The sequence below is a fragment of the Octopus sinensis genome, linkage group LG30 (genome assembly GCF_006345805.1).
Source record: "Octopus sinensis linkage group LG30, ASM634580v1, whole genome shotgun sequence".
In the NCBI taxonomy this organism is placed as follows: Eukaryota; Metazoa; Mollusca; class Cephalopoda; order Octopoda; family Octopodidae; genus Octopus; species Octopus sinensis.
The window spans coordinates 595133-620732 of record NC_043026.1 but is presented as its reverse complement, the minus strand read 5'-3'; the positions used below and the strand labels follow the sequence as shown (position 1 = coordinate 620732).

Sequence of the window (25600 nt, the reverse complement as noted above, 5' to 3'; positions counted from 1 at the left end):
TTCAGGCCACCGATGTTATTTAAAGGCAAAGGGGCCGATACAGCTTGGCACCAATGACGTCGCAACTCATTTCTACAGCTAAATACACTGGGAAAAGGCGTATATTGCTCAAGTCCCTAAGGAAAATTTTGTCAGAAATCCAGTAATTTCGGGAGAAGTAATTTCGGAGGAAGACAAAGTTGACTTCGGTGGTATTTGAACTCAGAACATAAAGACAGACGAAATACCAATTTCTTTATTGCCCACCGGGGGCCTAACATAGAAATGGACAGAACAATTGATGGGATCAGTAAAGCGATATGATTTTACATATAATGTGACTTTAAAAATTTAAATACAATATAAAAAAAAAATCGAATGAAACTTACAACACAAAGACAATACAAATGAAGCGATCGTCTGGCCACCCTCCGACCCCACAAGCCCAGATCTATCGCTGGTGTGAGCTGGCAGAAGCGTTAGCACGTCGGGCGAAATGCTTAGCGGTATTTTGTCTGCCGTTACGTTCTGAGTTCAAATTCCGCCGAGGTCGACTTTGCCTTTCATCCTTTCGGGGTCGATAAATTAAGTACCAGTAGTTACTCACAGGGGTCGATGTAATCGACTTAATACCTATGTCTGTCCTTGTTTGTCCCTTCTGTGTTTAGCCCCTTGTGGGTAATAAAGAAATAGGTACCTATTTTGTTCTTTTTTTTTTTTTCGTCTTATTCACATGGTTCCGTGCACGCACAGCACTCGTGCAACATGCTTCCATCTTTTGTTGAACACACTCTCAGACAGGCATCTCTTCTCCAGCCACACCTTCCTTTTCAAGTGGAAAGTGAAGAATGATCTTAACTCGTGGCCGGAGATAAAGTTACCCGACTTAATACTTTTTATCCTAGTCTTCCATACTGCCTCTTTCACTATTGCAGCAACAGTGAGAAAACAATTCTTACCTTCATTTGTTAAAAATTCTGGTGTGTCAGTTTTTATAACTAACCCAGTCGACTCTTCCTTCGCCGGACAACAGGTGTTCAGCATAAACCCACATTTCAGATATCTCCGGCCACTGGACAATAGCGCCATTTTAATGAAGGGAAATATTACTTTGATTAAATATGGAAATCAAATTCCCAAAGTTGCATTTGCTATTACTGATATTCGTCTTGTTAATCTTGCTGTTAGTGTTGTTATTGTTGTTATTGTCGTTGTTACTTTTCTTATTTTGCAGGTTTTGAAACAGCTGATTCCATGGCCATCTTCATCCGCTTGAAATCGTAACTAAGCAACCGAAATATCTGTTTTATACGACGTGACCACACGGCTTCTGTCAACCAAATCCACTCACAAATAATTACTTTTATGATAAAACCCGGGACTATAAGTAGAAAACTCTTGTCCAGGGTGCTGCACAGTAGGATTGAACTCGAAAGCACATGGTTGCAAAGCAAGCTTCTTAACCACACAACCACGTCTGCATCTGTGAGTGTGCGTGTATGTATGTGCATGTGTATGTGTGCATGTGTATGTGTGTGCGTGAGTACATACAGCGTGTCCCAGTATTAATTATCTATTTCAGTGAAATCGGACAGTTTCATCAGAAACTCGCATTTATTTATGTTTGGCTTGTTTAATATCCGTTAAAAATTTATAAGTATTTTATTTTGTCTATAATTTTATAATTGTGTTTTTTATAATTTTATTTTCATTTCTGTTGGATTCCGATTGTTTGGTCACTACTTTTACTTTCGCTGAAATCATTTTCTCTTCCTCCACCCGGAGAATGGAACAATAGTTTGGCTGAATTTAAAGAATGCATTCAGTTAGCATTGCAGGGCATAATTCTTACAATGCTTCCAAATGTGATTCGTAATGCCGAGGATATATTTGAAATTTGCAGGGATACAGACGAAGCAAATGTCGAAAATTTTCAATAAAATTTTGATGTAAGATTTATAAATTGATTTATTTGGGTATCCTAATTAATTAATGAACGTAAAATTTTGTCAGTTTTTCGTTTTACATTTGCGCGTTTTCCATAAAAAATAGAAAGTTAATTCTGGGACACCCTGTTTATGATACTCCTGCTTATGTGTGTGTCTATATATTCATATATTCTTTAACTCTCTCTTTACACAATTTATTTTACTTTATTAATCAATTATTTATTGAACTGCTCAACAGGCAAAGACATTTGAAAACAATATTCATAATCCACGTAACTATGTAAGTTTTTTTCTAATTTCTTCTAGAACAATCCGTTGATAATGAAATTCATCATTTCAGTCGGTCTGTATATAAATGTAAACACCTCACCCACCCACACAATTTGGAACCCATTTGGTAAGTTTGATAAGTGTCAATGCACGAAACACTGAGTCACGTTGTAACTTTTGGCGATTAAATAAAAAAAAAAAATGTATTTATATACACACTTGTTTTCAGTTCAATTTTCTTGTTCATGTGTGGAGGAAAGATGAGTGACCGGGGAGGACAAAATTCCGCTGAGGACGACTTTGCATTTCATCCTTTCGGGGTCGATTATATAAGTACCAGTTACGCACTGGTGTCGATATAATCGACTTCATCCGTTTGTCTGTCCTTGTTTATCCTCTCTGTGTTTAGCCCTTTGTGGGTAGTAAAGAAATAGGTATTTCGTCTGCCGTTACGTTCTGAGCTCAAATTCCGCCGAGGATGACTTTGCCTTTCATCCTTTCGGGGTCGATTAAATAAGTACCAGTTACGCACTGGGGTCGATATAATTGACTTCATCTGTTTATCTGTCCTTGTTTGTCCTCTCTGTGATACAACACTACTGTGGCCATCATAAAGATTACCAACTGGAAAGGACTTCAAACAAGCAGGCCTTACAATGAATTGCATGAAAACAAAATAGATGCGGGTCGACAAAGCCGTAAAAGTTATGTGGAGAGAGGAAATTGAGGAAATAAAGTAACAGCTTCCCTTATGGGACATAGTGAATATGCGTGGAGACATGGATGCTAAAATCCCGAAGAGAATAAGAATAGAACAGACCAGAGTTACCTTAAAAATGGATGTTGAAAACAAAGCTGTACAAAACCCTCCGTGCCAGACACTTCAATAGCATTCTCCTATCTGTGCACCTATATGCACGTGAGGCAAGGGCTACCACGAAGAGGGAACAACATCGATTGATTACGACGCAAAGGCACAGGGGAAAGTCCACGCTAGGATTATATCTAAGAGAATATATGAGAAATGAGAAAATTCCAGAACAGAGTGGTGTGAATGACGTGATTGTAGAATACCGGAAGCAAAATTTCCGTTGGGCTTTACGTGATTCAAGGGTTACAGCAGAGGAAGGGTGGAGCCCTGAAGATTTTGAGTGATGCTTAAGAGATGGGATGATGGCCAAGATGGACAAGAATGGTGCCATAAAAACATGGAAGTACATTGTGACCAGTGATGTATAACAACATCTAATAATCTGGTCGATAGAGTCATATATATATATATATATACATACATATATATATATATATACACATATATATATATATATACACACACCCACACACATATATAAATATATATATATATATATATATATATATATATATATATATATATATATATAGTTAATCCAAACAAGAAAACACAAAAAAACACAGCAACGCGAGGACGTGGAACAAATATAGTATTATTGGACGCTCAGGAAAGAAGGGAAGAAGGAGGGTTTAACGTTTCAAGCGGAGCTCTTCGTCGGAAACATAGAAGGAAAAATCCAGAGAAGGGAAGACAGAGGGGAAAAAAATCGCCAACGGTACACACGAGGTCACACATATATATAGATCGGAATTCAGTAAGAAAATATATAAAGATATAAAGGAAGAGGGAAACCTTCTCACACGCACACGCAGAACCACAAAAATTCACACACACATATATGAGATAGTATATGTAAATTAGAAATATAAGCATATAGGTGTACATGCATATACACGCACATACATACACACACGGACGCGCACGCATACATATTTTAGTATGCACACACACACACACACACACACACACACACATATACAAGGTTTCTTTCTTTCTTTCTTTCTTATTTGTTTATACATTTATTTACTTATGTATATTGCCAAATTGTACGGGAAAATTGTTTGAAAAATATGAATCAATTCCTCGACATTATGGTTTTAAAATTCGATCTAGAATAATTGAGAGGGAAATAGAATTTTCACCTGCTGAATAAAGCCACAGCTCTTCGACCTGTATCTAGTTTGATAAGTGCCAACTCACGAAACTCTCAGCCATTCAGCAACTGTTTTGCTTCTGATAAGTATTGATAAACAAATACAAATATTCAATATTTTGTGTACTATTTTTCCTGTTTGCATCACGACACCTATTTATACTTGTGTGTGTATGTGTGTGTGCGTGCGTGTGTGTGTGTGTGTGTGTGTGTGTGTGTGTGTGTGTGTGTGTGTGTGTGTGTGTGTGTGTGTGTGTGTGTGTGAATCTGCAAGCGTTCCCTTAAAAGGTTTGCATGTTTATTTCACATGAAATGAATAAAGTTATCTTTCAAAGCCAACCAACAATGATAAAAATTGATTGTGTTCGGTGCAGAAGTATGGACGTGTCGCCGTTGCCTCATCTACGTTGCCGGGTTTCAAGGCCTTTCTACATTGGAAATCTAGGGTATAGCCACATTACCTGTTCAGCTTTTATATCTCCACCACTTACACAAACACATCCACTCCATCGACAGGTAATAATACTAAAATGTCACCATCACAAAACACCACAGCAACGACATTAATCGACATCGGAACGATCCAATCACTGCTCAGCCCTATGTTCTGTGTGTTTATTGAAGCGCATAACTCTACTGAAGGACTTCTTTCCTTCATAGCAATCAAAGAATAAGTATTGAAATGCATTACAACCCTTTTAAGGGTTTCATATCAAATTGTTACCGCTGTGGGAACCACAAGAAGCCCTTTTCGGGGCTATTCACCCATGATAGTTACACCATCTAAAAACGCATTAAAACCCTTCTCTGGACTTCGTCTCAAACCGTTACTCCTTGGTCTTCAGCACTTACCGGCGATAAATTTTGTTACAATTTGCGACAATATTTTTTTGTTATTGTTATAATTTTGTTACAATAAGTGACCAGTTTTGTTACGATTTGGTGTTAACACTATTTCTAACATAGAAAATTTACTAAGTATCAAAAACATTGTCGTATCTGAATCCCGAGCATTGGCCAGGTATTTCTGCTAGTTTTTCATAAAATGCTGGGAAAAAAATATTTAAACATGTCAAAAATTAATTGTTAAAATTGATTTTGTATTGGTTCGGATTTATGTTCTCGTTGCATCATCTTTATTGATTGATTTAAATGAAAATCTATAATGGATGGCTTGGGTGTGTCGCGACACGAAACGTCCAGCTTTTTTACATCTCCGCCTACAGACACACCAGCATCAAAAGATCCAGTCACCTGGCATTAATACTATAAAGCCAGCATCACAAAAAGCGCAGCAACGACGTTACTAACATCAGAACTCCTTCAGTATCTACTCAGCTGTATTTTCTATATCTTTTGTGAAGCGCATGTCTCTCTTAATTCAAGGACTTTCTCCAACATAACGAGCAAACGAGGCGTTTTGAAAAGCTTTTGTGTTTTCACTTCAGTGGAGAAATACTGACATACAAGTAAACAAGCTTTATCTGATGGGATGCTACAGAAAGCAGTGGGCAGTCAATGGGCTTTGGTCATTGGTGAATACACATGAGTCTGTAAGTAATACTGATAAAGGAACACAGGACCGAGAGCCGTGGACAGTACAGGTGCTTATAAAGTGTCCTAACATATGTAGACTCTGCTGTGGTTAATAGAGGAAAATATTGACAGTGGAAGACAGGAGGAACAGCAAAGTCAAGTTGTGGCATTAGTGAACAATCCTGTCATCAGCTCCTCACATAACCACCCAAAGAGTGTAGGGGCGGCCCTCAACCTCAGTGAAAGTAAGTGTTTAATTTTTTTCTATCGCATTCCGTTTTGTCTGTGTGACTATATATTATGATTAGGGGCTGTAGGAATTAAGATGTTCTAGTTTGTGTGTGTGCGTTGTGAAGTGACCAAGAGTTTGTGGTGATCTTCAAACACCAGATCAACTCTTACCCAATAGAGCTATGACTTAAAGTAATCCAAATGTGGCCATCTCACATTAAGACAATGTATTTGTGGCTACATCAACCTTTTTTTTTTCTGTTACAGTTGTTTAGTAATTGGTCATAACTAATCGAGGAAACTTATGGCCGAATATTCCAGCTGCGACTAACCTGTCTTTACACACAAACACACACAAACACCCATCCCACACGCACACACACACATACTCACATAGATACATATATAAGCATAAATGTGTGTGTGTGTGATTTTATATATGCATATATATAGAGAGAGAGGGGGGAGAGAGGGGGAAGGGAGAGAGAGAGAAACAGACAGACAGACAGATAGATAGATAGATAGATAGATAGATAGATAGATAGATAGATAGATAGACAGACAGACAAACAGATAGATAGATAGATAGATAGATAGATAGATAGATAGATAGATAGATAGATAGACAGACAAACAGATAGATAGATAGATAGATAGATAGATAGATAGATAGATAGATAGATAGATAGATAGATAGATAGATAGATAGATAGATAGATAGACAGACAGGGAGACAGACAGACAGACAGATAGATAGATAGATAGATAGATAGATAGATAGATAGATAGATAGATAGATAGACAGACAGGGAGACAGACAGACAGACAGATAGATAGATAGATAGATAGATAGATAGACAGACAGGGAGACAGACAGACAGACAGACAGATAGATAGATAGATAGATAGATAGATAGATAGATAGATAGATAGATAGATAGATAGATAGATAGATAGATAGATAGATAGTGCTTGGTTTCCTTGAAGATATCGGGGTAGCGGCTTTCCTTACTTCGGGCGGAGAACAACTATCTTCAAGGCATTATCGTGATGGCTCCTTACGTTTAAATCAACTGATTGGCTGTTCTAATTACCAATAGATCGCCCCTTACCTCGATGTGCTTGGCTTTACTCAGCAACCCTTCCACTTTAAATTTTAAAAAAAGACAACTAAAAGATGTTAACATCTCATAATCGATTATTTGAATTACAGTTGGCTGAGTGTGAGAAACTATAGAGCTGCATTCATAAGCCTTGCTATTGTTCCAACGAGAAGACAAAGTTACAACCACATACACCGCATACAAGGATACAACGGGCTTCCACACAATCTCCGTCTACTGAATTCACTGACGAAGTATTTAAAGGCTTGCTACAATAGTAAGAAGACTGAACCCGAAACTACATGGTTGCACCGCAAGCCTCTTAACCCAACAGCTGAGCCTGCACCTCAGTCCCTCATTAATGACCATGGATGAAGGCCGTAACTTCCCGCCCTATCGGGTCGCCTGCGTCTGAACAATCCTCTGCGCAAATGGCAGTCTCTGCCACGTAAGCTGCATTTGTAGGCTGTCTCTATGTTGTTTGTATTGTTATGTTCTTACTCTCCGGTGTGTTGTCCGGTTCTATCTTTCTAGTGCAGAGTGTTCGATATGTCCCAAGCCAGGGCCGTTTGGTAAGGAGGACAGGTGGCTGCCCATATAGTGTGTCCCTTATTTCAATGCCACTAATTGACCCACAGAAATAGAACGGAACCCTACAATTTATTATCAGCGTCGTCGCAGGATTTGCGAGGTTTTTCAGGTTGTAGACAGTGTGAAACTGCCTCAGCGTCTCTGATTCCCGATTTTTCCTCAGTATTTGCACCTGAACACTTACCCATGGTTGGGTATTTTGGCAAGTTAGCGGAAGTTTGGAATCAGGCTTTTCCTTCACTTCGATGAGTTGCCCCGCCAACACCACCACAAGGCTAATAATCGCCAACACATCAATCGAATTACAAACTGACTCTTAATTAGGTCCTTGACAAATAAGTCAACTCCGGGTCACAGTAGACCTTGGAACAACGCTAGCTAACCAGTGATTCCAAACTCATCAAATCCCACGCTATCTCCAACCACGGCCCACTATTGGAAACAGTTTAAAACTCATATCTAAGACCTGTGTCTTAACCAATCACTATAATTTAATTAAGATGTTCTCTTCTAAACTGTAATTTATTCATGTTTCATTTTCTTTTCCAAATATCCTTCCTCTCGCAAACATTTTCCATCTTCTCATTTCATCTCTCTCTCTCTTCTTTTTCAGGATATCTCTCTGTTATTCTCTAACTCTTTTCTTCTCTCTCTCTCTCTCTCTCTGTCTTTCTGTTCCCCGTTCTCTCCCTATATAATAAATTTCACTTTGTCTTTTTTGCCGAATCTCTTCCAATCTCTCCCATCCACTTTCTTTCTCTCTTTCAGGCCATTCCTTTCCACCCTCTGTCTCCCTCTCGTAATCTTAGAGCCAAGAATGTCCCTGTTTCCTTTCACCCGTCCGGTTGTGACAACAGTGCTGCTGTTAACCCTTACAACAATTCTGACTGTTACCCAGGATCAAGAATTTGATGAAGCTTACTACAAACCTTTGCCTCCTGGCTATTCTTTTGGTTACCTTCAGACAAATACAGTGCAACGATTCTATTATAGACAAAGTCTACTGGAATGTGCCTTCTATGCTCTACAGAGCCAATCGGAATTCTTTACTTACAACGAAGTCAGCCATGTTTGTAAGAATTACTCACCGAAAAATATAATGACAGTCGTCAGCACGAATGACACCAACGAGTCTTCCTTCTATAGAAGTAAGTGAATCTTTTCAATTATTACTGTTGGTATTGCTTTTTTTTTTTTAGTTTCTGCAGTTGGATAAATGTACCAAGTGAAGACTGAGGCCAATGTAATCTACTTACACCTCTACCGTCGGAATTGCTGGCCTTGTGCCAAAATGTAAAATCAATATTATTGTTTGTGCTGCTGTTGATCTTGTTTTTGTTGCTGTTGTTGTTGTTGCTGTTGCACCTCTTTGCCTTTGCTTTCAATGTCTCTGACATCTACTTGTCTTAACTTCACAACCGGGTGCATTTTAAAATCATACTCAGAAGTGATCCTTTGCCCTTGAGGCATATAAATGAAATCATCATCATCATCACCACCACCACCACCACCATCATCATCATCATCATCATCATCATCATCCTTATTATTATTATTATTATTATATGTTTGACTTTTGCTTTACATTTGTACAAATTGGCTCCAAGACTCACCCAGAGACCTCAAGAGACAACAAGTTGGGAGTTCATGTTGGTGTTATGCCTAGGGTGCCATAGTTTTGGTTTTGTACATAGTGTTGTACTTAGTGAATGTCTAAAAAACCATACGAAAATTATGTTTGTTTTAAAATTTGAGATTACATAGAAAGTATTTTGCGTAGGATATGAGCAGTTCCCATGAGCACTATCTTTTGAATTTCTGCCATTTTGGGGTTTCCTGGTATCTGAGTTAGGTAGCAATCAGTCCCTTTCGCTATCATTCCCAGGGCACCTATGACAACAGGTATTGTTTTAGTCTTCAGCTTCCACATTTTGCTGATTTCTATTTCAAGATCTTTATATTTGCTCAGTTTTTGGTAGGTCTTGACAGATACGTTTATATCGATTGGGACAGTCATATCAATGAGAAGGCATGTTCTTTGTCTGAAGTCTTTCAATATGATGTCTGGCCTAATTACATCTATCTTTCTGTCAGTTTGAATGGTGAAGTTCTAGAGGAGTGAGATCTTGTCATTTCTGGAGGTGGTTTGTGTTCCCATCACTTTTTATCATGGGGCAAGTCCAGGTTTTTGCAAATTACCCAGTGAATATATTGTGTAGCTCTATCATGTCTGTTGAGAAACTTTGTAGGCGCAAGAAGACTGCACTTGGAGACAACACGATCAATGGTTTCATTTTATTGTTGACATACACGACATGTTCGGCTACTGCCGTTCTTTAATATGTTGGCCTGGTAGTTCCTTGTAGGTAGGCATTGATCTTGAGTAATTATTATTATTATTGAGTGAGAGAGCAGTGTATGCCATCAAAGTGACACTGGGGTAAAATATATGAAGCCCAATATACCCATCATGACTACCCGTCTGATAAAGGTACACCAGGCACATGCATCACAACCATATGTGCGCGACATGGTGATCTCATATCAAGATAAACAGCACATGACCTTGCAGGTGGGGCCCAGTTAGAATTTTCTTCAGATTGAGTAGCCCATCCCGCTCAAAAGGTCCCTGAATAAGGGTTGTTTAAGGATGTTGAAAGAACCACCCATGTTTCCAGAGGTGAATTATTCAAACCCCAAAGAATCCCTCTCAACACATGGCTATGATGCTCCCCCACTACTTCTGCTCATGATCAGAGATGCACATATCGTCAGCCACTAAGGGACATGCTCAACTGGTTAAGGTCAAACAACTGACAAGCAAATCTGTGGTATTGAGCAGAATATTTGCTGTAGCCCATCTTTTATACCAAGTATTATAATTATTATTATTATTATTATTTTTATTATTATTATTTCAGAAAGAAAATGGGTCAAAGCATATTTCCTATCAATGGGAGCTGGTTCATTAGTCTATAATTCATTTATGAATATAGGAAATCCTTCAACCTGGAAAGTAGAGAAATGCATCGATAACTTTTGTCCTAACTTCTTCCGAAATCCTATTCTCGACTTCTGGAGCGATCTTTCCATCGAGGAGGTACGTGCAGGAACGATTTTTATGCACATTCATTTACACAAACATAGAATTAAGTTGGCATAATGTCATCCATTTTATGAGAGGTGAGAATCTATTAGATTACTTATTTTATTGATTTTTAAAAGACAAAGTATACCTTGACTGTATTAAAACTCAGAACGTCAGGGCACATTAAGAAGTACTGATTGCTATAAACTATTATGTTCACAAGTTTATTGGCACCGCGATCTAAAAACGTTCATAATATATTTGCGCTATCTTGCACACACACATACATACATACATACATACAGACAGACAGACAGACAGACAGACAGACAGACAGACAGACACATAATGATATATATGTGTGGTTTCAATAAACGTTAATACATATAAAGATGGAATGAACAGCTTTTATTACTAATCACTAATCACTACAATTGTTTCTGCTCATCATTTTCAGCACGTAATTGCTGAATGCATACATTGTACACACTATTGCATAAATATGATTAAAAAATAGCTGAATTTATGCACGTCTTCAGGTGAGTAGAGTCCAAAGCACTGCTAGATCATCCTTAGTACATCTTTGTTTTACGCCTATAGCATAATGTTATTTTTAATATTCCATTGCCAAAGAAGAACACGGAAGGGCAAGGATATAGAAATTAGGAAAAATACCTAAAATATTTCAATGTAAGTACCTCTCTTGCAGCAGTTTTTCAATGTTCAGCGTGCAGATACTCCAATGTTCACTATCTTGGAGTCAAAAATAGAGGTCAATATTTCTCTTATATTCTTATTCCGTCCAAAGGCTACAATAGGAGGCTGCGGAAATATCTGTTTGAAACGAGGATATTTTATCGCCACATGCTGGTAACTTTTATGCAACACTTTTGAAATGCCAGCGAAATTTTGGCGCCAGATAATCACTAAAAGAATTCTGTTATCTATTATATTGTGTTTGCTAAACTTATGCGTGAAGGTTTGACTATGTTTGCTAATCTTAGCTATTTCATTTGCTATTTCCTTCAATCGTGATTCACTGTAACCACGTCTAAAATAATGATGTACAAAAGCATTTGCATATTTCCAGTAATCCCCTATGTCAGTACAAATCTGTTTTATCCTCGAAAGTTGGGATTTTGGATTTGACTGAATAATATGATGTGGAAGATTGGGGCGGCAGTGGAAATAAATGTGGGACGACATGAGTTTGCAAAATAACTCACAATTCTGCCTCCAGAAAACTTCACATTTGTGTCCAAAGATTCAATGCTAGTTTTTGGAAAACTAGACGTAAATTTTATGTTGGGTTGAAAGCCATAGTTTTTAGCATAACAGTCACAGAGATTCAAGAAGTCCATTAAGCTATCCTGTGATCCTTCCCAGACAAAAAAACATGTCAACAATGAACCGTAACCAGAGTATTGGTTCATGACCATGAAGAGATTTGAATGTCATCAGTAACCGCGTTGCGAATTTCGTCATGAAGATGTTAGCGAAATTAGCTACCATGGGGGTACCCAGGGCGCAACCCTTTGTCTGGTGGTAAAATCTTTTGTTTAAACTTCAGTGTGTTACTTTGTAACAGAAACCTCAATAATCTACAGAGAAAATTTGATTGAATACTTTTGTTTGACTGCTTTTCGAAGGCATCCATAATAATAATAATAATAATAATAATAAATGCCCTGATGCAGTACAAGGCAGTGGCTCTCATGGCTTCTCATCTTAACTGATTGGAAGTGTTATCATGTACATTGTTTTGTCTTGGTATAAAAGATGGGCTACAGTAAATATTCTGCTCAATACCACAGATATGCTTGTCAGTTGTTTGACCTTAACCAGTTGAGCATGTCCCTTGGTGGCTGATGATATGTGCATCTCTGATCACGAGCAGAAGTAGTGGGGGAGCATCATAGCCATGTGTTGAGAGGGATTCTTTGGGGCTTGAATAATTCACCTTTGGAAACATGGGTGTTTTGTTCAACATCCTTAAACAACCCTTATTCAGGGACCTTTTGAGTGGGATGGGCTACTCGACCTGAAGAAAATTCTAACTGGGCCCCACCTGCAAGGTCATGTGCTGTTTGTTTTGATATGAGATCACCATGTTGCACACACATGGTTGTGATGCATGTGCCTGGTGTACCCTTATCAGACGGGTAGTCATGATGGGTATACTGGGCTTTGTATATTTTACTCCAGTGTCACTTTGATGGCATGCACTACTCTCTCACTCAATAATAATAATAATAATAATTCAAGCTTTTCTTTAGGTGAAACTAGTGATTTATAAAAACCAAACAGCTGTAGTTGATATGGTGTTTGATGGACGAAATACAACCCTTGAAAGCTGGTTCTCTCCTGAAAAGTTGATAAGTTCTCCTTGGTCCGATCTATTTGACCACTCTCACAATTACTTCTCAATTAGAGGAGCGTTGTAAGTAATTTTTATCACTGTTTATTTTTTGTTATCCTGCTGGGGTCTATAAATAAAGTACCCGTGAAGTACAGTGTCTATATAATCAACTACATACACTTCGCCTATATTTCTATCGTTGCAATAAATATTACCAGTTTAATGGCGGAATTAATTTTATTAATTAATGTCTACCTGCAAAGTCTGAGGTTTAACTTCCTTGTATTATATTATAGTATGTCAACGAATTCATCGAATTTCGTTCGCGAATAAACTACCAACAACTAAGCGCACACAAGCACACACACATACGTATTCATATACATACATACACAAATGTGTCCAGCAATGAAATCGCTAGTTCTAGTGGTCAGGATGTCCAGCTGGTGATTATAAATTTGTGGTTTCAATTGCATGCTACTAATTCGTTGGGCAGTAATTTCACAGGAATCAAGCAAGTGAATACTCAGTCATCTTCGAAACAGACCGAGATCCATTTACTTATGAACATGTCTGACAACATTTGTATGATTCTCTTTCCTCTTCTGCTTCTTCTTATCTGTACAGTGTTTATCTGCCTATCTGTCTAATGTATCAGCGAGCAGTGTCGGTTCGAACTTGGAAACTTCACAATTACGTAGTTACTCTTTACTCTTTTACTTGTTTCAGTCATTTGACTGCAGCCATGCTGGAGCAACGCCTTTAATCGAGCAACTCGACCCCGGGACTTATTCTTTTTGTAAGCCCAGTACTTATTCTATCGGTCTCTTTTGCCGAACCGCTAAGTAACGGGGACATAAACACACCAGCATCGGTTGTCAAGCAATGCTAGGGGATCAAACACAGATGCATATATATATATATATATATATATATATATATATATACATACATATATACAACGGGTTTCTTTTCAGTTTCCGTCTACCAAATCCACTCACAAGGCTTTGGTCAGCCCGAGGCGATAGCAGAAGACACTTGCCCAAGGTGCCACGCAGTGGGACTGAACCCGGAACTATGTGGTTGGTAAACAAGCTACTTACCACACAGCCACTCCTGCGCCACAGACAAACTTTTAAATTACAAGATCTGACAACGACAACAACAGCAAAACCAAAACCACAACAACTTCTTTTGTTTTCTTCCTTTACAGTAACAGACGTAATTTCTATATATCAGCTTACCATGGAGGTTGTGAGGGAGACACCGGCTGGTTGGCTGTTCTTCAAAAGTATTATTGCACATGGGAAATATTTCCACATTATCCTTTATTAATTTACTCAAATAGAAGTACGAAAGTCACATGGTATGACGGTAAGTATTTCACCATCAGTTTTAACTCCCCCCCCCCCCGTTAATGCAGTAAGTACTAAAAGTCCAAATATAATGGCATGGCAAACATGGGAAGCAACTCAAGACATGTTTCGTTGTTATGATACCTTCACAGTAAAGCCTATGTCTCACAGTACTTCACAAAAAAATACTCATGTGGTACAATATTAAACATGAGTAGGTATGGAAAATTTCGTACGAGCCGGGGTGGTGCTGAAATGTTTCAAGCTGTAAAGGCATCGCAAAAAACCTGGCTAGAGATCAAAGCTTCCGAGTTCTTTTACAGGGCTTAGAAGAAGTGAAGGACTGCTGCCATTGGTTCGTGAGTCTGAGAGAGGGATGTGTTGAATAAAATCATAATTGACTGATCCTCCTAGATTTTCTTCTTCGTATATGAGAAGCGACAAAAACTAACACAAGTAAGAATAAGACAACTGATGAACATCTATCTATCTAGCTATCTATCTATCCACTCAGTCGAAGTCGACTCCCGGTCACTCGTTGGATCAGTGTCCTCCAGTCAGTTCTATCCTGGGCCACTTCTTTCAGATTGGCTATGTCCATTCCAGTATCACTCTTGATGGTGTCAAGCCAGCGGGTTCTTGGTCGGCCTCTTCCTCTCTTGCCACTGACCATTCCGAGCACATATATATATATGTATCTATCTATCCGCTCAGTCGAAGTCGATTCTCGGTTACTCAATGGATCAGTGTCCTCCAGTCAGTTCTATCCTGGGCCGCTTCTTTCAGATTGGCTATGACCATTCCGGTATCACTCTTGATGGTGTCAAGCCAGCGGGTTCTTGGTCGGCCTCTTCCTCTCTTGCCACTGACCATTCCGAGCATGATGTCCTTCTCTAGGGATTTTCTCCACATAATATGATGAACATAGGTCTTAACTAATCGAAGTGCAGTGTAAATATCTTTTATCTTTTACTTGTTTCAGTTATTTGGCCGCGGCTATGCAGGGGCACCACCATGATGTGTTTTAAGGGGACAAATCGACGGGTTTCTCAAAGGCTTGTACTTATGCTATCGCTCACTTTTGCCGAAATGTTAATTTATTGTGACGTAAACACACAAGCACCGGTTATAAAGCGGTGGGGGTGGGAAAAAAACTAAGACATACGCACATAGATATATACATCTATCTATCTGTATATGTGTGTGTATAACCCGGAACTAGGTGGTTGTAATCCTGTCTGATGATACTCCGTCGGTCACGACGAGGAGCGTTCCAGTTGATCCGAACAATGGAACAGTCTGCTCGTGAAATTAACATGCAAGTGGCTGAGTACTCCACAGATACGTGTACTGTTAACGTAGTTCTGGGAGAAATTCCCAAAGTTGCATTTGCTATTACTGATATTCGTCTTGTTAATCTTGCTGTTAGTGTTGTTGCTGTTGTTAGTGTTGTTGCTGTTGTTATTGTCGTTACTTTTATTATTTTGCAGGTTTTGAAACAGCTGATTCCATGGCCATCTTCATCCGCCTAAAACCTTAACTAACCAATCAAAAGATCTGTTTTAGACGACGTGACCACACGGCTTCTGTCAACCAAATTCACTCGCAAATAATTACTTTTATGATAAAACCCGGGACTATAAGTAGAAAACTCTTGTCCAGGGTGCTGCACAGTAGGATTGAACCCGAAAGCACATGGTTGCAAAGCAAGCTTCTTAACCACACAACTACGTCTGCATCATTGTGTTTGCGTATGTATATGTGCATCTGTATGTATGCATATTGTGTGTGAGTGCACGCGCACGTACAGTGTCCCAGAATTATCTATTTCGGTGAAATCGGACATCTTTTTAGAAACTCATTTTTATTTATGTTGATAAACAAAACATTTTAATACCTGTTAAAATATATAAATTTTTAATTTTGCCTATAATTTTATAATCTTTATAATTGTTACCCTGCGTGCGCAAGTGAAAGCATGGTATTGTAATCACTGGTCTGTTCGTCTGTGTGTTAGCAAAATAACTGGAAAACGACTGAACGGACTTTCGCCAAATGTGGCAGAAATACTCATTGGATGAGTGGCTCGAAATGATGAAAATTTGGATTCATTATCTTCAAAATATACATAAATACATACATAGATATGCTACTGTGTGTGTGTGTACAGTTATGGATTCGAGGGATTCGTTTATTTAGAGTTGATTTCTTAATTTCACTGGAGTATAAATACCTATAATGGTGAAAAAAACTCTCAAATTCTATGCAATATTTTCTTTAAGTATTTCATTTTGTTCACTTTCTTTTACATATGAATCGACCCTCGACTACACGGAGTACCTATGCGCGAGACACGTGTGTGTACATACATACATAAATACATACATGTGGGTGTGCGGGTATGTATGTACGTGTACAGTGATGGATTCAAAGATTTCATTTATTTACGAGTTGATTTCTTAATTACACCTGAGAATAAATACCTATGATTGAGATACTAGGAAAAAAATGTTGAGTTTAATTAAAAAGCATGGGTAATCAACGCATTGTAATCCACAATATAATTTGCGAAAAAAATTATCTGGGCGCAGGATATGCATCGCCCCTCCGACGCCTATTTTTTTTTTACTTCTTAATAATTTATTTTCATTCCTATTGGCTCTTGCTTATCTGTCCACAAGTTTTTCTCCCCAATTTTGCTCACTCACTCTCTCAACCTCCACCTTCTGGATGGAGCAGTAGTTTGGCTGAATTTAAAGGATACATTCAGAGAGCATTGCAGGAGATATTTGATATTTGCCATAAGATATATAAATCTACATGTTTTAACACCATTATTAAGTAAGAAACATGAATTTTTGTGATTTTTAAAATCAATTTGCTCGATCCTGGGACACCTTCAATATGATAATCCTGCTTATGTATGTGTCTATATATTCATATACGCCTTAACTTTCTCTTTGCATAATTGATTTTACTTTATTTATTTATTCATTTATTGATCTGCTCAACAGGCAAACACATTTGAAAACAATATGATACACGTGACTATTAAGGTTTTTGTTTCTAATTACTTCTAGAACAACCCGGTGATGATGAAATTCATCATTTTAGTTGGTCTCCCTGTAAATGTAAACACCTCATCCACTCACACAATTTGAAACCCGTTTGGTAAGTTTGATAAGTGTCAATGCACGAAACACTGAGTCACATTGTAACTTCTGGCTATTAAATAAAAAATATTTATATACACACTTGTTTTTAGTTCTATTTCGTTGTTATATACATACATACGACAGGCTTCTTTCAGTTTCCATCTACCAAATCCACTCACAAGGCTTTGGTCGGCCTGAGGTTATAGTAGAAGACACTTGCCATAGTTGCCACGCAGTGGGACTGAACCCTGAACCATGTGGTTCGTACGTGAGCTACTTACCACACAGCCAAACTCTACGTTTTAATATGTATTCATTACTTTCTTTATTATAAAGGAAAAAGTTCCAGAAAGCAAAAAATTTTAAATATAGTAAACAAACAAGCCGATGTACCATGTTTCCAAGCTGGTGCTCCAGCATGGCCACAGTCCAATGACTAAAACAAATAAAAGATAAATGATGAGAAGATGAAAGCTGTCAAAGATCATAAGAATGCAGGAGATAAGTATACAAAGATGTGAAAGGCACACACATCGTCTCTCTATTATGTACAACACTAAAGGTCAGTGATGTTACCCTTTACATATTTTTGAGGAAAGCTAAAACACGATTGTTAGCAAGTGGTCCTGTAACAACCACCAGGCACCTTCCTGAGTATCATCTACAAATAATACGCTGGGACGAGATCAAAGATAACAAAAACTCCCTTGTCATCCGTACGTAAATACATTTATGCACATACGCGGCTGTTGCCAGCCCCGTCTGGCACCTGTGCAGGTGGCACGTAAAAAGCACCCACTACACTCACGGAGTGGTTGGCGTTAGGAAGGGCATCCTGCTGTAGAAACACTGCCAGATCAGACTGGAGCCTGGTGCAGCCTTCTGGCTTCCCAGATCCCTGGTCGAACCGTCCAACCCGTGCTAGCATGGAAAGCGGACGCTAAACGATGATGATGATGATAGCCCTGTTTATACAAGCAATAGGGAATACGTACTCGATACCGAAAGTACAGTTAATTGCAATGATACTTTCAATTTTGGCCCAAAGCCATTGATTTTGAAGGGAGGGGCGAGTTGATTATATTGGCCCAGTAAAAAGCAAAGTTCTTCTCAGCGGAATTTGAACTCGGTAAGAGCCAAAAGATTATTAGCAGTTTGTTCGACACGCTAATGATTCTGCTATCTTGCCATCATCATCATCGTTTAATGCCCGCTTTCCATGCTGGCATGGGTTGGATGGTTCAACTGGGTCTGGGTCTGGGAAGCCAGAAGGCTGCACCAGGCCCAGTCTGATCTGGCAATGTTTCTACGGCTGGATTCCCTTCCTAACGCCAACCACTCTTAATCTTTACAATTAATTACAATAACATGAACAGAAGAAGTGGGACTTTCATAACTGTTTTCTCCGTGCCTGAAGTTGTTTCCCATGACTGAACAGGATATTTGGTACATCGGTCAGTGTACCCAACGCAAGTTCGAACTGTAACCAACAGATGATGAGGAAAACACTGACGACGTCGACGGTGGTGGTGGTGGTGGTGCAGCTTGGCAAAACATAAATGGATAACGTTTGAAGAGACAAAACTAGCAAAATTCGCCCAGGTTACACTTATAAAGGGAGGTGAATGAAACGAGGACACAAAGAGTGTTCTCCCCTGAATAAATAAAATTATGAAGAACTGCATGAGATGGTTTGCATGTAGACACAATGTTGGATATAGCAGTCACATACTCTTTTACTCTCTTTTACTTGTTTCAGTCATTTGACTGCGGCCATGATGGAGCACCGCCTTTAGTCGAGCAAATCGACCCCAGGACTTATTCTTTGTAAGCCCAGTACTTATTCTATCGGTCTCTTTTGCCGAACCGCTAAGTGACGGGGACGTAAACACACCAACATCGGTTGTCAAGCAGTGCTAGGGGGACAAACACAGACACACACACACATATATATATATATATATATATATGACAGGCTTCTTTCAGTTTCCGTCTACCGAATCCACTCACAAGGCTTTGGTCAGCCAGAGGCCATAGTAAAGGACACTTGCCCAAGGTGCCACGCAGTGGGACTGAACCCGGAACCATGTGGTTGGTAAACAAGCTACTTACCACACAGCCATCTCGTTCAAACTCAACAATTTGAACTCAAACTTAAAGACAGACGAAATACCACTAAGCATTTTGCCCGGCGTGCTAATGATTCTGCCAGCTTGCTGCCTTGTTAACATATTTTTAATGTTTGAAGCATTTAAAAGTTGATAAAGAATAAATATACAGTAAATTGGGGAAATGATATTCAACAAAGAATCGTGTGTAGGCTTTCCTGCAAAAGGAGTTTCAGTCGCTACACCATGAGAAAGGAAAAGGATATGGAAGTGAGGGGACTGGCTGAAAGGAGATAAAAGACAAAATAAAAAAGAAAAAAAGGGAATTTTTGGAAATACATTATTTTCATTGACAGAATCTCCATTACATAAAACACAGGAATATCCAAAAGGAAAAAGAAGTTAAAAAACAGAAAACACAAACTACTTTTCTTTTTTTTCTTTTGTTTCTGTATGAACAGATTTGTGTGCAGATAATTTACTCCTTTCAATGAATGATTTAACCCCTTAACATACTGACCCATATATTTTCATCCAGAGATGTCTGGTAAATATATATTTGAACAAAAATATACATTCACTGTACTCTGAGGTATATGCCACTTATTTCTAACCTGAAATAATTCGTTTGTGATGTTATTCCCATTTACTATCATTAACTTCATAATAAATCATAATTGACCCAAAATAATTTGTGTACTTATTCTTCATTATACACAGATTCAAAATAAATAATAAAAAATATATATTTTTTACATGGAATTTTTTTTTAAATGTGTATGTTAAGAGGTTAACATATCATAGAAATGTGGTTCCTCCCCTGTATGAATACGTTTGTGTTTCGTTAAGCTGCTATTTTGAGAGAATGATTTACCACAAATGCCACAGTGAAAGGGTTTTTCTCCTGTATGAAAAAGTTTGTGTTGAGCTAAGTTTCCATTCTGAGAGAATGATTTGCCACAGATATCACAGTTATATGGTTTCTCTCCTGTATGAATACGTTTGTGTGGAGTTAAAGCACTACGTTTAGTGAATGATTTACCACAGATATCGCAGTGATATGGCGTCTCCTTTGTATGAATACATCTGTGTGAAATTAAGGTACTATTTTGCGAGAATGATTTACCACAGATATCACACTGATATGGCTTCTCTCCTGTATGGATACGTATATGTATTGTTAACTGACTACTCTGAGAAAATGATTTACCACAGACATCACAATGATAGGGCTTTTCTTTGGTATGAACATGATAGGGCTTCTCTTTGGTTTGAACACGATATGGTTTCTCTCCTGTATGAATTCGTTTGTGTGGAGTTATTTTACAACTTTGAGAGAATGATTTACCACAGATATCACAGTAATATGGCTTCTCCCCTGTATGAGTACGTTTGTGAGTATATAGATTACTTTTTTGACAAAAGGACTTATTACAGATGTCACAATGGTAGGGCATCTCTCCTGTATGAATACGTTTGTGAGCATATAGATTACTGTTTTGAGAAAAGGATTTACCACAGATATTACAGCAATACGGCATCTCTCCTGTATGAGTACGTTTGTGTCTAGTTAGGTTACCACTGGAAGTAAAAGATATACCACAGATATCACAGTGATATGGCTTCTCTCCTGTATGAATATATTTGTGCATAGTAAGATTTCTTTTCTGAGAGAAGGTCTTATTACAGACGTCACAGTCATATAATTTTTTTCTCTTTTTAATCATGTTCTCTGGTAAAATAAATTCCTCAAGTTTCTCATTCTTTTCCATTATTTCCCTTCTCAAACCACCATATATATTTTTCCTGCTTTTGTTCTTATAGTTTACTCTTACAAATACTTCCACTGCTGTATTTCTGTCCACTGTTACCTTTCTCTCAGAACTCTTTTTTGTTAAGGCTTTTTGAAGATTAATTTGCCTACAAACTCATCTTCAAAAACTCCAGTAAGAGATGTTCAGAAATATTGCTAATAATCTCAGGTCAGAGCAAATATTTTATAGGAATTTTACCATAGATTTAGAGAGAGTCTTATATATTTCCTCTGTATAACATTTTCCTTTAGTCTTTAAAAGATGATAAATATTGTGAATGGATCTTCAGTTATGCCAATGTCATTCCATATTCTGAAATAACAAAGAAATATCAGTGGAAGATAAAGATGCTACATAAAAGAAGAGATTCAACAGTGGAAAATTTATAAATTTTCTATAGATATAAACTTTAGAAATATACATTTACCTGAACAACTGAACTTTTTAATTTATTATAATTTACATCACAGAATCTTGTGTGAAACTTACATATTTGCAAACAACAACTAAACCTTCACATTGTGTAACAATATTTAGATTAAACAACAGAATAATGGACAATGACAATATTTTCTCAACTGAAATATAATTTGACACTGTTTAGCCCTGAGACAGCTCTAGTTGAGCAAAAATTTGATTAAACCCTGAGTATTTAGATTAATCGTCAAATTTGATGCTTTCTTTATTCACATTGTCTTGAATTAATCACACACTATCTCGTAGCTTCAATATTTCAAATTACACCATCTAGAAAATTACATATAATAGAAGTATTAAAATCAAAATAACAATAATATACCGATGATTAAGTAAATTGCAAAAAAAAAAGCATATAATTGGTAGAATAACGACACATGTTTCGTGGCTATATTTAAGAAATGATTGTAGTAAAAAAATTAATAGTAGTAGTAAAATCACTTCGATATAAATATAGCAACTGTTTATTTTTAGAATAACAGCTCAGGGAAGGTGTGAGAGCCTGAATCTGGCTGGTTTGAACATAAAACAAGTAAAACATTTGGACTAGACATCAGCATCATCATTTAGCATCCACCTTTCATACTGGCATGGGTTGGATGGTTTGACAGGAGCTGGCCAAGCAGAAGTGTCTGTGTCTGTTTTGACACAGTTTCCTAAGAGTGGACGGAGTGCTTTTTACACGGCACAAACACAGATGAGGTCAATTTTGGCATGGTTTTTACAGCTGGATGGCCTCTGGCCAGTTTAAATGCTAAAGGGTTGAATATATTCCATCCGTGAATATCTTCCTCTCTTTCACTCTAGCATGGTATATCAAGGACTACATCAAACAATACAGTCTTCAATGTTTTTGACTGAAAGGTGATATTCAAGGGAGAGGTGCTGTTATTTCTAATAGATTGTGTGACCACATAGAGAGCTATGATCAAAAACCAAGTTGTTTTCAAAGGACCTATAATTTTTATGACAGAACAAAAAGAAAAATTGATGAAAAATATAACTGGCCTGCCAAGCAGTGGTCAAGACATTTGACTCCCAGCCGTGTGATTTGGGGTTCAGTCCCACACTGCAACACTGTCAGCAAGTGTCTTCTACTATAGCATCAGTGAAACCAAAGCCATCTGAGTGGATTTGGTAGATGAAAACTGAGAGAAGACTGTCATAGGTGTCTGTGAATGTATTCTTGTTCTGACATTCTAATGATAGATGTAAACAAGCATCAAAATGTCAATTGATTCCCATTTCCCATGGAAGAATGTCTGGACATGGGAACATACTAGCTTGCTTGGGAGCTAGCAAGGGTTGGTGACAGTAAGGACACCTAGCTCTAACTTCTGCTTCTATGAATTCTGTCTGACCCACGAAAGCATGGAAAAGTGGCTTTTCAAATCATAATAGAGATGACTTAATTATATTTCATTTATGGAGGGGTTTCTCCCAGCATGGACTTCTTTTGCAGAATGTCGTCATTGTCATCATCATCACTGTTTTCCTGGACATGTTTACACAAGATTGGAAGAGAATGACACTGTCCATATAAGTGACACTCATTTACAACTATAACATTATGTGAATGCAAAGACACACAAAGTGACACACACACACACACACACACACATATATATGATGAGATTCTTTAACCCTTTAGTGTTTAAACCGGCCATATCTGGCCCAATATATTCTACATGTTTTATATTCAAACTGGCCATATCTAGCTTCTCACACCTAACCTACATTGACATTCTAAAACTAAACAATCATGTCATTGAAACCTCAAAGCTATAAGATAATGCATGATTAATTCAAAACAATTTGAGTAAAAAAAATATTACATTTAACAGAGTAATCTGAACACTAAAGGGTTAAGTTTCCATTTACTAAATTCACTCACAAGATTTCAGTCAGAAATAAAGACATTTGCCCAAGTTACCATACAGTGGGACTGAACAACCCAAGACCATGAGTTTGAGAGGCAAATAAAAGATGAATTAAAACGATAAAACTTATCTATATATATTATTTCATTTGTTTCAGTCATCTGACTGGAGCCATGCTGGAGCACCACTTTTAGTCGAACAAATTTACCCCAGAACTTATTCTTTGTAAGCCTAGTACTTATTCTATCAGCCTCTTTTTCCAAATCACAATTTAAGATACGGACAGTCGAAATTTTTTTTGTATTATATCCCAGCAAAAGACCATTAAATGTGTTTATGGGGGAAAATATATTTAAAAACATCAATACGTCAGACTAAAGAAAGAGAACAGTACGAGGTGGTCGTAAGCTATGCTAAAAATAACAGCTAAATATCCCTTAAATCATACAAGAAAACTTTTTGTTTCTGCATAGTCGTATGATCTCCCCTGTGTGGAACACAAATTCGCAAAAGTTTTCCAAAAATTGCCCATGAGAGGTTATATGGGATGCGTAAAGCAGGATTCTGCCCTTTTGTGCTTCTTTCTCTTTACTCCCCTCCCCATGTCCAGGTACTTTTCTCTCTTCCATGACGTAGGGACCTCTACCATACATTCTTGTGATTAATGCTACAAACGTATGGCGGTGGAATTGGTCACTCGTTTTCGGGGTAACCCTAACTCTAAACCCTAACCAGGAGAAAATAAGGAATACGTACACCCAGTGTTTAGGGTTAAGATTAGGGTTAGTGTTAGGGTTTTTGTTACGCCGAAAACGGGTGGGTACGTATTCTTTATCTCCACCCTTAAACCCTAAACACCGGGTGTGCATCTTCTTTGCCTTCACCAAAAAAGCAATAGAAAATGATACAATATCTGCAATGTAATAATTTTTCAAACAGGGTAGAGAGAAAATAACGAGAAATAAGAAGTTACTCATTCTGCCCCACCGATTTTCAGTGCAAGAACTGAGCATTCGATAAATTATGATAAAGTATTGGTTTATGGACATTTCAGTGATTGGAGTGCATTTGAGAGTATTTCTCAAACTTAAACAGACAACAAGCTAACCGTGCAACGATGGAGTGTAGAAGGTAGCTTCCATAGCTAGAAATAGTAGCCAAATCCCGCACAAATCATAGACATTACTTTTGCACAGCTAGAAATAGCAACCAAATCGGTACTACATAAGAGTGGACACCCCCACCCGATTTACAGTTTACCCATATTTATACATATAGATGGTTTTGGCGTAACTTCGGTATAAGTACCTGATACATTTCAAGAAAGTGTTGTTTTTTTTTTATATTATATCGGGGGTTAGGGTTTGTGCTAGGGGTGGGAGAAAAGGGTTTCTGTTATCTTCAGAAATGTAAACAAAGCCACTTCCGGTACTTATACCGAAGGATCGCCAGGGTTTTTTGTATCGCGGGTGCCTCTGACTTGTGCGTGCATCCGTCTACGGACTAGCGCGCAGGGTGCGCATCGGGTCCACTCTTCTTAAGTAGCACCGCCAAATCTCGCACCAATCATAGACAACACTCTTTCACAGTTAGAAATAGCAGCCAAATCCCACACCAATCCTAAACATCTCTAATTCATAAAAGATAGAAAAGACACAAAGAATCGAGAAGTCAAAAA

The 25600-nt window shown here is 37.9% G+C and overlaps 3 protein-coding genes across 4 annotated transcripts in view; 2 read left to right on the top strand and 1 right to left on the bottom strand.

Annotated features, from left to right (window-relative positions):
• LOC118768485 overlaps positions 1–1263 on the top strand; it is a 39149-nt gene extending 37886 nt beyond the window's left edge. The window contains exon 5 of the mRNA XM_036515102.1: positions 1214–1263. Coding sequence (XP_036370995.1) covers positions 1214–1263 — 50 coding nt within the window. The remainder of the gene's footprint in view (positions 1–1213) is intronic.
• Positions 1264–5437: 4174 nt separating this feature from the next.
• LOC118768484 (putative uncharacterized protein DDB_G0291812) overlaps positions 5438–25600 on the top strand; it is a 49003-nt gene continuing 28840 nt past the window's right edge. Inside the window, exons 1-5 of the mRNA XM_036515101.1 lie at positions 5438–6006; positions 8455–8834; positions 10608–10786; positions 13051–13172; positions 23816–23827. Of these exons, the coding sequence (XP_036370994.1) occupies positions 8504–8834; positions 10608–10786; positions 13051–13172; positions 23816–23827 (644 nt within the window). The 5' untranslated portion in view covers positions 5438–6006; positions 8455–8503. The remainder of the gene's footprint in view (positions 6007–8454; positions 8835–10607; positions 10787–13050; positions 13173–23815; positions 23828–25600) is intronic.
• The window catches only part of LOC115226565 (zinc finger protein 239-like), a 5879-nt gene continuing 190 nt past the window's right edge, over positions 19912–25600 (bottom strand). Inside the window, exons 2-3 of one of the 2 annotated variants that reach the window (XM_036515341.1) lie at positions 21293–21877; positions 19912–21124 (exon numbers count right to left, since the gene is read on the bottom strand). In XM_036515341.1, the coding sequence (XP_036371234.1) occupies positions 20534–21124; positions 21293–21523 (822 nt within the window). In that variant the 5' untranslated portion in view covers positions 21524–21877 and the 3' untranslated portion in view covers positions 19912–20533. Of the gene's footprint in view, positions 21878–25600 lie in introns of both variants that reach the window. The other variant, XM_029797568.2, reaches the window with a different exon arrangement.